The 13,769-nt window shown below is 38.3% G+C and overlaps 1 protein-coding gene across 2 annotated transcripts in view; it reads right to left on the bottom strand.

Annotated features, from left to right (window-relative positions):
• Positions 1–13,769, bottom strand: part of NSMAF (neutral sphingomyelinase activation associated factor) — a 58,489-nt gene that overhangs the window by 19,277 nt on the left and 25,443 nt on the right. For both annotated transcript variants that reach the window (XM_044780186.2, XM_070481221.1), the window contains exons 6-11: positions 12,976–13,026; positions 10,365–10,436; positions 10,011–10,058; positions 9,855–9,907; positions 3,896–4,025; positions 1,700–1,771 (exon numbers count right to left, since the gene is read on the bottom strand). In XM_044780186.2, coding sequence (XP_044636121.1) covers positions 1,700–1,771; positions 3,896–4,025; positions 9,855–9,907; positions 10,011–10,058; positions 10,365–10,436; positions 12,976–13,026 — 426 coding nt within the window. The remainder of the gene's footprint in view (positions 1–1,699; positions 1,772–3,895; positions 4,026–9,854; positions 9,908–10,010; positions 10,059–10,364; positions 10,437–12,975; positions 13,027–13,769) is intronic.

Below are 13,769 nucleotides of genomic sequence, written 5' to 3'. Positions count from 1 at the left end.
GCCTTTCAATTATACATCCATATTTTTCATTTGTAGGTCTTGTATTCACATTCTCCAGCTATAAAACTGATTCAGTGATGCTGAAAATTTCCTGAGAACGAGACATGTACCTCAGTTAAACTTTGTAAAATCCCTTTTGGTGTTGAATATTTTTATTGATAACAGCCCTTGTGAAAGTATTATTTTGAAATTCAAAATTGGCTGATCCATGTTTCCACAATCTTCTTCGAACACAAATGTTCAGCATTCTTTTATAAATTAAATAATAATTATGTCAACCTAACAACTGATAATTAAATAATCCATTCAATTAATAAGTTGCAATTATTCTTAAAAAAACCCTGTGAGCTTTGTGAATGTTGTGTTGGTAAGGCAGAGACAGGACAGGAATGGAGAAAGGATGAAAGCAGAGTTATCCTTGGTCCAAATATAGGCTTTCAGCATTGACTAGTTAGAGAACTGAGGGAGTCAACTCTTCGAGTCTCAATTTCTTTGTAAAGTCAGATATCATCTACCTCACAGGGATTGTAATCATAAAGGAAATAGTGTCTATAAATTGCCTGGTATACAGAAGCCACTTCATCAATGTCAATTTCTTCTCTTTTTCTGACTGCACTCTATGCCCAAAGGAGATTTTAAATAGTATCTGTTTCCCTAACCCTTTATTAGCGCTGGAAATGGAGAGTCAACTTTTAGGTAACACAGGTGGAAAAAAAGTTACATTTCACAAACATAAAAAACAAAAATCAGTTGCTTAAAATTGCTCAATGCTGGGGCTGGCCCCGCGGCCGAGTGGTTAAGTTCGCGCGCTCCGCTGCAGGCAGCCCAGTGTTTCATTAGTTCGAATCCTGGGCGCGGACATGGCACTGCTCATCAGACCACGCTGAGGCAGCGTCCCACATGCCACAGCTAGAAGAACCCACAGCGAAGAATACACAACTATGTACCGGGGGGCTTTGGGGAGAAAAAGGAAAAAAAAAAAAAAAAAATCTTTAAAAAAAAAAAATTGCTCAATGCTTTTGTAATGCGACCAAGTTATTGGTTAATCCTCAAAGGAGAACAAATGAATTTATATTGATGTAAAATTAAAACACCGTGGTATCAGACCTTATGTGGGGAGTGGTTTGTAAAGGAAGCGTGTAAGACTAATATTAGTGTGGATATGTGCTTACGCAGAGCCATGGTGGGAAGAACTGCTCGTACGATTGAAACGGTTATTTTATCCATCTCTCTCTCTCACCAAACCTGAAGGCTGAATTAATATAAGTGAACTGCGAATACATTACAGTTCCACGGAAGAGTTAATTTTCTAGTAGGTCCCCAATTTTACTTTGAGACCCAGCTGCCGTGATCTGGCGGTGGCAAGTAGCACTGGGTTGGTTTGCAAACATTATCCCTGTGTAAACCCGGAGACTCTGAGAACACAGGAGTGAGAAACTCAAGGGCACTCTAGCCCTCTTCCTCTTGGAGCCAAAAGCATTTTTACAAAAGCCCTCTTACCTACATAGAGGAGTTATTTCTTTATAAATTTCTAGCTCATCCAAAAGAGAGAACAGCAAGACTCAGAGTGCATTTGCTTACAATACAACATACTTACACTTTTCAGACATGCCCTGGGTGTTCATAAGTCAATAAACCATTGGCTAAACTGAAGATGTGACAATCATCCACCTAGAACTGACGTTCCACCTGAACTCACCAGAGGCATGAGGCCGTGCCTCCTTTTGTAAATGCGGCGGACATCCTGGAGAGTTATCTGGACCACAGGTTTCTTTAAAAGTAAAAAGACAATCTCAAACATCAACATTCTGACACAATGTGAAGCTGTCCTTTAGTATCAGAAAGGGGAAAAAATGACCAAATCTTGCCTTCCCAACGTGTTACAAGTGAACAACTGAAAAGAGAGATCTTAGAACAGGCCTATCTGGCTTCACATTCTGGTCTGTCCCTTTTCACCAGCTTCAGGACTCTGGACAAATCTCCCTACTCCCACTTGGTGCCCCAAAATGATAATGCAATCATCTACCTTTCAGGTGACTGCAAGGTTGAGTGAAAAGGATGAAAGGATCAGTATAGATAACCTCTCAAAAATTTTGCTATCTTTTTATAGACCAATGGTGTGCTTAGAACTGACATATATCTTTTTTTACAATTCTGTCTTTTATCCCCTTAAAAACTATAGTGTATTAAGGCTCATAATCAACTATAGTACAAAGCAGGGTCTCTAGACTTTTTCTTTCTTTATGAAGAGAAAAATTTTCTTGCTTCTCTAGAGCCTTAAAACACTAGTAAGAGAAAAACAAGGTTAGAAAAGGCACTGAGATTGGCTAAAAGGCCACACGGCCACCTTCTTCCTCCCAAGTGAGAGGGAGGAGCAGCCTGCAGAGACCAGGTTGTGTAACAGTGGAAAGTACCTGAAGACTGGCCAAGGATCCTAGCCCAGAGATTTGGGAAGGGATAAATGGTCATACTATGGATCCTGAAGCTATGGCACATACTCAGATATTTTTCCAAAAGTTTTTGACCCAAGCCATAGTAACTGTAGTGGCCAAGCCAATTTATTACACCAGTAAAGCATGACCATCAGTAACCTGTATTGTGTCTACTGGCCGGCTTGGTGAGTGTGCCCCACCACCTGGTGGACAGAACTGATATAGCATCATCTTTCGCTTCAGTATTAGATGTTTCAGCGACATGAAATGACTGACCAGACTGGAGAATTTCCAGGGTGTATGTAGCCTCTACAGCAGAACACACTCTTGTTCTCTGAGCTGCCCTGCCAAATGGTCCAACTGCGCTATCAGAGTGTATTAGGAGTTCTGTTCTTTTAATGAATCATTCCAGAAAGGGGCCAGATCTAGATAAAACAACTAATCTTTACAAATTTTCTTGTAGAAATATAAGTTTATCTTTACTTTCTGGCCTAGGAAGTCCAAAATCATTGTGAAGTAGAAGAGTGGTCCCAGCAGCTCAGCAGGAGAACCACAGCTGCCAATCACGGCATCTCTACATGCACCTCTGCACCAGCTGGGAGAGGACCACAGCTGCCAATCACAGCATCTCTACATGCACCTCTGCACCAGCTGAGAGAGGACCACAGCTGCCAATCATAGCATCTCGACATACACCTCTGCACCAGCTGGGAGAGGACCACAGCTGCCAATCACAGCATCTCGACATGCACCTCTGCACCAGCTGGGAGAGGGCCACTTCACACTGTTTCTTTGGGAAAGAGTCAGATCTAACTATTTTATTTGTAATTAAGGAAAAACAAGAAATATCAACATATGTGTAGATATAAGCATAGATACAGAAATCACCCATTTTTTCTTAATCTTCGTCTATTTCACTGATCTCTTCTAGAAGTGCTTCTGAGTAGAAAGGAAGAAACCTCTAGTAACTCTTTACTGAAATCGGGAGGGGCAGGGTTTCTTTTCACAACACTGAGAGCAAGTGACCTCAAAAGGACTGAAAATAGATCAGAGGAGCTCTAACTCGGGTGAGTGTGAACGAGGATTACAGAGAGCCTGTTAAACACACAGATGCTGGAGGGGGAGGTAATTTTGATCCTCACCAAAATATGAGAACACTGTAATTGCGAAGTCAAGTTCACAGAAAAGAGAGCTTAAAGATGAACACTCCACTCGAAAGGAGCTCTTGGGCCAGCCCTGGGGGCCTGGGGGTTAAGTTTGGCGCACTCCGTCTTGGCGGCCCAGGTTTAGTTGCTGGGTGCAGACATACACCACTCGTCTATCAGTGGCCATGCTGTGATGGGGGCTCACATACAAAACAGAGGAAGACTGGCAATCAACGTTAGCTCAGGGTGAATCTTCCTCAGAAAAAATTAATAAATAAAAAATAAAGGTCTCCAACTGACTCTTCAGTCTTTACTTACTGGGTACCCATTGAGAGGTTGAAAATACAGGTTTGTGTCAGTGATGCACACGTGTCCAGGATTCGTCACCAGAGGTGTCACCATTTCTGCTTTGCATTCCATGTGCAGCTTTTCAGAAACACTTTGGAATCTGAGAATATATTTTTCAGCAAAAGCAAGAAAAATCAGAAAGTCTATTTTCTGAGTTTAATTTTATCTAAAGGAGCTACAGTGTGACTTTGCATAACATTTTGTCTAAAATCTACATTTAATACAAGAAAAATGGTAATATAAATTGGTTGCTTAACTAAAACTGACATTCTTTTAAATGGCATAATGAAAACTGAATTTTTAAAAAACAGATGATGTTATGTATTATAGAAGGGAATACAGACAAGTAAATAATATGAAATAACCCTTTAGCTGCACTCTTATTCCTCTCAAAATGAACTGGCCTTGAAACTACCCTTACATTAACATAATTTTCTATTTTTGTGTCATTAAGACCTATTTTTATAGTCATATAAACCATTTTGGCATAGATAGCATTTATTTCACATTTTATAAGGCTATAAGTACATAATCATAATTACTTGAACGTCAGTTCCAAAGTATATTCTTCTGTGGATTTACTACAGTAAAACTACTCAAAGATGATTTCTCCTCTACCCCCCAAATTATTTAGCTAGCCATAAAATGTTCATTTTCTTTTCCTTTACTAATTAAAAAAAATTTAGAGGGGAAACAACCAAATCATCAATATATTAAGGCAATTACTTAGTTATGTTACTGGGTTAAAAATAAATGTCCCCTATAAGTAATGGGACAAAAGCAGGGGCAGACTGCCACTTTGAGCTGGGATGTGAAGGAGACCTCATAGCTCTCACCCTAAAAACAAAAACAAACTAGATAAGGGACATAATCCTCATTAATTTTTAAAACCCATCAGAAAGCTGAAGATGCAAAGCAACCTAAATGAAGAGACCTACGGGTGAGTGGCAGGAGGAGGAGCAACCTATGATGGAAGGGGTCAGGGCTGCAGGATGAAGAGAGATCTTCAGAGAAGCACAAAGCCAGATCAGGACTGGAGAGCAGAGATGCAAAATGCTGTCAAGGGGGGTGGAAAGCACAGAGAACTCTCCTTCTGTTCAGAAAGCTGGTGGCTCAGCTGTAAAGCACAAAGATATCTCCAGAATCCTTCAAGTACTCAGATCCCAAGCCTGTTGAAGAAAGTCTTGATCACGCCCTCAAAAGGGCTGGAGGCAGCGGTGACCTGAATTTAACTGTAGCTGCAACAAAGCCTTAACCCAGCTCAGTTACAGATTACATTGACAGAGCCCCCCAGTCCAGCAGCCTGACAGAAAAACAGGTGGACATGACACTTCTGGAGGTAAATATTATTTAGTTCAGTCCCTACAGTTCTTTTTAAAACAAACTACCCAACATACCATTAAAAACTACAAGAAACACAAAGAAGCAAGAAAATAGGACTCATGCTTATGAGAGAAAAGATTCAATAGAAGATGACTCTGACGTTGGATCCATCAGAGGGAGAATTTAAGATAACTACAATAAATACGCTAAAAGACGGACAACATATGTGAAAAGTTTCATCAGAGAAACAGAAATTATAAACAAGAACCCAAAGGAAATTCTAGAAATGAAAATCTGGATAAGAGAAACAAGTTTAAAAATAGACTGGACACAGCAGAGAAAAAGTCCAGTAAAGCTGAAAACAGATGAGTAAGAAATGTCCTAACTGAAACAAAAGGAGAAAAAAATATATAGAACAGAGTATCTGAGATCTGAGGGAATATATAAAACATACTAACATAAGCGTAACTCGGGTTACAGGAGAAGAGATAGAAAATGATGCAGAAAAAATATTGAAAGAGAGAATGGTTGAGAACTGATGAAAAGAAGGTCTAAAATCAGTGATCTAAACTGTTTGTAGGAACTTAGAAAAAGAACAAGTTCAACCCAGAGTAAGCTGAAGGAAGGAAATCACAGGAGCGGAAATCAATTTTATGTAAAATGGAAAAACAGAGAAAAAAATCAATAAAGTCAAAAAATGGCTTTCTGAAAAGGTCAATGAAATTGGCGAACACCTGGTAAAACTGATAAAGAAAAAAAAGAGAAAACACAAAGCATCAATATAAGGAATGAAAGCGGGACCATCACTACAGATCCTACTGACATTAAAAGGACATTAACAACTTCATACCAACAAATCTGACAACTTAGATTATAGAACTAGACAAATTTTTTGAAAAATATAACTTACCAAGACAGGCACAGGAAGAAACAGACAACCTAAATAGTCCTATGTCTAGCAAATAAATTGAATAAAAAAGAACACTTCAGGTCTACATGACTTCACTAATAAATTCCATTAAAAATTTAAGGAAGAAATACAATCCTACACAGACTCTTTCAGAAAACGGAAGATAAAGGAACATGTCCAAACTCATTTTATGAGGTTAATATAACATGGACAGGAAAATCTGACAAATACATTAAGGTTTATAGAGCAATATCCCCATGGATACAGATGCAAAAATCATTTACAAAATGCTAGCAAAGCAAGCAATACCTAGAAGAGGATAATACATCACAATCTAGCTCGATTTATCTTATGAATAAAAGGCTGGCTTAACATTGAAAAATCAATCAATATAATTCATAATATTAACAGAGTAAAGAAGAAAAAATATGATCATCTGAACAAATGCAGAAAAAGTATTTGACAACATTCTAAACCTATTATTGAAAATACTCTCAGCAAAGCAAGACTAAAAAGGAACTTCCTTATTTTGATAAAGGGCATCTACAAAACACCTACAGCTAGCATCATTCTTTGACAGCGAAATATTTTAATCCCTTTCTTTTACAAGAAAAGAGCAAGGCTAGGATGTCTGCTCTCACCACATCTATTAATTAAATGGGGCAATAAGGCAAGAAGTAGAAATAAAAGCCATAAGGATTTCTGTGGAACTGTCATTATTCACAGATTAAATGATTACATGTATAGAAAACTCCATGGATCTACAAAAAAACTGCTAGGACGAATGAGTGAATTTGGAAAAGTCACAGGATACAAGGTCAATGTGAAAAGAAAAAAAAGAACTGTACTACTTCTGTATACCAGTAAGAAATAACTGAAAAATAAAATTTCAATCACATCAAAAAAATCACAAATCTACAGATACCTCCAACAAAAGATGGCAGCACAGACATACTAAACACATAAGAACAGGGGAAACCGGGTGAGGCTTGGGAAAAGAACTCTTTCTACTATCCTTACATCTTTTCTTTAAATCTAAAATTAGTCCAAAATAAAGCATTTTAAAAGGACATTTTGGGGTACAAATGGGAAAAGTTGAATATGGAGCTATAAATTACATGACACTATAGAATTACTCCTACCCACCATAATAGTATGGAATAATGTCAGAGAACATCCTTTTAACAGATATATGGTGAAGTAGTTCTGGGTGAAGTGTCATGATGTCTTGCGTGTAATTTCAAATGGTTCAGAAATAAATTATACTTACATATTTTATATATATAATACAAACATATATATATACACACATTATTTATACATATAACATATATACAGACATACATACATTATATATACATGTATACAGACACACACAGACCAAGCAGGTGAGTAAGAGCATGAGCATGCAAGAACTAAAGTAAACTTGGCAAAACGTTAATGAATTAAGACCTAATGACTCATAGGCATGTGTTCATTATATTATTCTTTCAACTTGTGAGGATTTGAAAATTTCCAGAATGAACAGTAGGGAAAAAGAAATATAGCTATCCTTTATTCCTTCAATAAAAAAGTATTTCCTCAGAAATATGATGAAAGCTTATTTTAGCAAAAGCTTACCTTCTTCCTTTTAGAGGAAATATACAATATTATTTACACTGTAAAAATTTGTTCCCCAAATTCTTCAGCCTAACATTTTGGAGACTGGATAAATTAAAACTTTCATAGTGAGCCATTTTTTAAATTAATGTCATGCTGAAGCCCAGGATTGAAGTCTAAATCATTACTTAGAAAAATTATGCATTCTAAGTAGGTCAAAGAAGCTAATTCTTCTTATTCCTTTTCCTTCCTAAGATGGAAGCTATTCTTCCCTCGGCAATCTATTTACCTAATATATTCTGCAAGTATAAAAATGGAAAGAAAATTAATACTCTATAGGTGGAACAGAAAAAGCAGCAAACAAACATAAACAGAGAAAACACAGTTTGGTCAGATGGCTTTACCGCCAAGTTCTTTCACACTTTAAAATGTAGTGTAAGGGTCAAAAATCTTACAAAGATAGAAATAAAACAGAATATTACAAACTAATCTCATTTATAAACATAAGCTTCTAGCCAAAGCCTAGCACATAATAATCCATAAAAGAATCCACTCAACCAATACTTTCAACTTTATCCTAAGCCAGAATGATTACAAATGCAAAAATCTAAAATAAAAATGATTTCTAGTGAATAGAGACTGCAATAATTCATACATAAGATTCTTTACACATTAAAGAATCTACATATAAAGTTAACGGAACTGATCACCGAGTTTAGCAGGACTGCTAAAAACAAAATGAATTGACAAAAATCTACTGCATTCTGTATATCAACAATAAACTGAAAAGGAAAATTTTTAGGATATCATTTACCACACCATCAAAAATATGAAGGACTTGGAACAAATCTAGCACAAGAGAGGAAAGACCTTTATGAAGAAAATCACAAGGAAGACATTAAAGAAGACCCAAACAATAGAGAAAAGACTACAGATTCCCAGTAATCACAATCAAAATCCCAACAGGCTTTCTTTTATGGAAGCTGTCAAGCTGATTCTAAATTTACGGAGATGTGCATAGGGTCAAGAACAGTGAAGACATGAGTCAAAAAGGAAAATAAGGTGTGGGGCCCTGCACCACCAGATATCGAGAGTTACCATAAAGCAATGGTAATTAACATAGTGGTACTGGAAATGGAGATACAGACAAATAGCCTGAATCTACTCAATATGAGGCAAGCAACAAATGAGAGAACAGGTTAATATAAAAGCATAATTATTTGCAGAAAATATATTATATACTTAGAAAAGGCAAGAAAATCAATGAAAAAAACCTTAGACCAGTAAGAATGTAGCCTCTTGGTCCGTGGAGGATACCTTAGATGGTGACTATCAGAGCTTGAAGGGTCCGGAAAGACTTTCTAGAACAGCTGACAGCTAAGCTGAGATCAGAATAGGTAAGAGCTAGCCAGGCACAAAGACGCAGGAGGGTGGGTATTCTAAGCAGAGGGACTCTGTACAAGGGCTCAGAGGTAGGAGAGCCTGTGGCACACTCGGGAATGCATATGGGAAGAGCCAGAACACAGAATTCAAGAAGAGCAACCAGCAACCAGAAGTCGTAAACAGGGCTGGAACATAAGCGGTTTGTGTGCCATGTAAGGTTAGGATTTCACCCTGAAAGCAATGGCAAGTCTTGAAGAGTTTTAAATAGACAAGAGATATCACTAAATAAGTTCTTTAGAAAGAACATATTTTAAAAGTACATTAGGCACAGCGGAGAAAGAGGATTGGAGAAGCAAAGACTGGAGTCAGGTAAACAAGCTAAAAGCTGCTACAGTGTTCTGAGTGGAAGGTGATGGCGGCCCGAACTGAGCAACAACAGCGTGAAAAGACAGAAGCTGACAGACTAGGAAGATCTCAGGAGCATCAGCTGACATGCCTTTCTGACTGACAGATGTCAGGACGGAGAAGACTCAAGGCAGGCCTTGACACTGCTCTTGCACTGAGGCGGGGCCATTCCCTAAAACAAGCAGGTTTGCGGTGAGGCAGTTTTGGACACACACGTCCTCATTGGCTGTGGACAGGCTGAATGAGGCATACAGATGAAGACGTTACAATCAGATGTCATAATCCAGAAAGAAAATCATTAAAACTCACCTGTTTTTGTCAAATGATGTCCTAGCCAAACGTGACTGCAAAATAGCTGTTATCTATTAAAACAGAACCGTTTACAAAGTATGAATATAAGAATTTATAAGGAAAATATAATCCAAGTTAATTCGAATAAAGACACAGATCTTTAGAAACTCTTACCATAGCAGTTTGGTCACCTAGCTTGTCAAGGCAGGATGCTCTGTGAAGCTACAATATTATAAATACACATGAATTTATTTTTTCTCTCAGATGATATGAAGATATTTCCTTAGAAGCAATGAAAAACAGCAATCATTCTGTTACTCAGTAACAGTTAAGATCACTTTTGATATATCTATGGCTTCTTCTTAATACACAGTTTTCAAATTCAACATAGTTAAGCAAATCTGCTTTACATTTATACAAGAGATTATGATTTCGGTAAGATGTATAAATACGAATTTTTTTCTAATTTCTGCCTAAGTTTGCTTTGAATTCTCTGCCCAGTAATGCCTGAGTAAGGCACTGGCTTACCTGGAGCAACGTCTCCACAACATCTTCCACTTTCCCTGAAACATCCAATTCAAAGACATATTCCATTTTGCCCTAACAAAAAGGGAAAGAAGTCAAATCACAGGAAGAAAAGAAGCATGTCAAACCATTTCACTTTAACAACATTTGCAAACGCCCTCCTCAATCGTGCATGTACGTGCCTGGGGTGTCCCCACTCACCCCACCCTGAATGAGAGCTCTAAGGAGCAGCGTCCATCGGATTTACTGCTACACTTATTTCCTCCCTTCTGCTAACTTTGGGCTTAGTTCGCTGTTCTTTTTCCAGTTCCTTGAGATGTATAGTTAGGTTTTTAAATCTGACACCTTTATTTTTGTTAGTTTAGGTGCATATCACTATAAACTTCCCTCTTAATACTGCTTTTGCTGCATCCTGAAAGTTTAGGTATGTTCTGTTTTCATTTGTCTAAAGATATTTTTAATTTCTCTTTTCATTTCTTCTTCGACCCATTAGTTGTTCAAGAGCGTCATTTAATTTCCACATACTTGTGAATTTTCCTTCTGTTGTGGATTTCCAGTTTTATTCCACTGTGGTCAGAAAAGATACTTGGTATGATTTCAATCTTCTTAAAGTTGTTAAGACTTGTTTTGTGATCTAACACGTGATCTATCCCAGAAAATGTTCCATGTGTACCTCAGAAGAATGTGTATTCTACTGCTGTTGGGCAGAATGTTCTGTGTCTGTTAGGTCCATTTGGTCTATAGTGCTGTTCAAGTCCTCTGTCTCCAATTGATCTTCTGTCTGGATGTCCTATCCAATATTGAAAGTGGAGCACTGAAGTCTCCTACTTTCACTGTGTTGCTCCTGATTTCTCCCTTAAATTCTGTCAATGTTCGCTTCATATATTTAGATGCTCTGAGGTTGGGTGCATATATATCACAATGGTTAATTTTATGTGTCACATGCTCCAATATTCTCTCTCCCCTAAGGGAGAGTCTGCTTTGCTGTACTGGCCTCTGTCTGCTGTACCACAGGTCCTCTGGAGGAGCAGCACAATGCCAGCTCTTTCTTGTTTTCAGTGGTCCCCAGGCATTCCAGTATGCCAGGTCCTGCCAGTGCTCCAAGACAAGTGAGACAGAAGCCAGTCCCTCAGGCAGGCACCCCAAAAAGCCAGAACATTGGATATATGGTCAGCCTTGTCTTTCCCTCACCAGGAGAAGCCGGGAGCTGGGAGTTTCCTCCCAGTCATGTGGCACTGTGCTGAGAAGAGGGACTATGGTGAAAGGACGCTACAAATTTTCCTACGAGTTTCAATGCAGCAGATTTCATGCTAACCTGGGTGCAGGGGGCTCTTAATTGGTTTCTGGATTTCTCACAAAGGGAGAAAGAGGGTCCATGTATTGTTGAATCAGTGTCTCCGTGAGAGGAACCAGGGCTGGGGCCTCCCATTCCTCCATCTCTTATTGTCATGGTTGATGTCACTGTCCCCTCTTTCTTTAAATCTGAGAATCCTTTAGTATTCTAATTCATACTGGAACAAAAGAACTTTTCTTTGCTTCAGACCACCTCACTCATTTCCTTTCACATAATTTTCCAACAGACCAAGAGCAGCTTTGTACTTCAAGTGGGTATCAGGAGAGCCTTTAGAGGCAGAGCACTCCAGGCGTGGTCTCAACTTGGGGGGTGTCCCACACCCCCCACAGGGCTTTTGTCAATGTGTGGAATTGCCTGACAGCAACAGGGAACAGTGTAGTAGAGGCTGTAATATAGTGAATGGGAACAGGCTGTAATACAAGGCACAGCCCACACAGTGAAGAACGATGCTTTCCAAAATGCCAACAGCACCACCTGAGAGTAATTACATCTCAGTATTTATAGTTCCTGACTAACCCGCACATGCACTCATTTCTCGTACATAAAATCCAAAGGCCACTGCATGCAGTCTGCGTCTTCCACAACTGCTGGCGAGAAACTGCAGGCTGGCCTGCGACTGGGACCGAGATTCAGCCTGCGGGACTGTGTCTGTTCAGAGAGGGTGGCTCTTCCTAATTCGCAGAAGTGTCATCATAAGGAGCACTGGCCCTGTCTCCAGGTCCTGTAAATACTCTTTTGGTAGAGTTATCCCTTTATTATACACTAAGCGGAAGCATCAAGAACCAAATAAAGCACAGAATGGTTAAACGTAATGTCTAAGCTTACTTGACAAGTCCTGGAAAACCAGATATTGTATTCAAGCTTCTACCCAATTAAAAGAATTTGTAAATTACTATTGAGCTCTCAAATAATTGCATTTTATAACCTATAAAAATTTCTCAAATATTTTTCAAAATAAATTCTCAGCAAAATCCAGTAAATAACCTTATAAATGATGCATATTCTGATTTCAATTTCTACTCTAATAATTTAAGTTTTTCTTCCCTATTAGACACATTTATTTTTAAGTCAAAAAGTTAAGTGAAATTTCTTGGACTAAAGTCTGTGGCTCCCTTGGTAATTTTGTTATAACTGCTAGGTAACAAACTTTTAAATATCCATTATTATTATATTTGATTAAAGATGTAAATAGAGTCACAAAATCTCATTGCTCATAATTACTATACAAATTGCTGAGAATAAATGAAAAGCTTTACTCACCCTTTCTATTTTATATGGTGCAACAATGTTGTGTTCTTTAATGAAATATACCTGAGAAAGATAAATCAATACTTGTAAAATAATTAAAAGTTTTCATAGTAATGAGTTACTATAAATTAGAACACTATGAATCTGGAATTTAAAACATGGTTACATAATCTCTATTTCCAAACAGCACTTGCATTAATATTGGTATGGCTTTAAAGTTCTGATGGTAAAATAACAAGTATTAAATTAAAAAGAGATTCATCAAGCCAACAAGGTAGCAAAATTACTGGATAAATAAAATATCTAAGCTGTTTGATGAATGTCATCACTTGTACCACATAACCAAGTAGACAGGTGAAGGAAGCTAATTTCAGTGCTGATTCTCTAAGAAATGGGTAAAACAAAGTCACTGTGATGAAATACATTCATTAACATAAAGAAAGTTCTCTTCTCCAGAGGTGATCTGGCACACGGTGTTTTCACAGGCACCGGGCCACCTGTCCTCACACTGTGTATCAGTAACTATGTCAAACAAGCAGCATCATCTGCCAGAGCCATCAACCTCCTCACACCTGCACCCTCACGCCTGCCTTCCTCCTGTTACGACGGAGGGTCTGCCTAGGCTCTCAAAACCAGTCACTCTACCAGGCCACAGAATGTGCACCTCCCTCACCCACCAGCTAGTCAAAAACTTTGCTCCTACGGTTATACGCTACACTTCCTCCCATTCGAAACAAACCATAGATAAAAACCCTCCCTTGGTCTCACATCCTCTCTTTGACATTTGCCTGTTCCTTTTTGTCGCA

The sequence above is a fragment of the Equus asinus genome, chromosome 12, assembly GCF_041296235.1.
Source record: "Equus asinus isolate D_3611 breed Donkey chromosome 12, EquAss-T2T_v2, whole genome shotgun sequence".
In the NCBI taxonomy this organism is placed as follows: domain Eukaryota; kingdom Metazoa; phylum Chordata; class Mammalia; order Perissodactyla; family Equidae; genus Equus; species Equus asinus.
The sequence above is the reverse complement of the archived record's forward strand: the minus strand, read 5'-3'. Positions and strand labels throughout refer to the sequence as shown.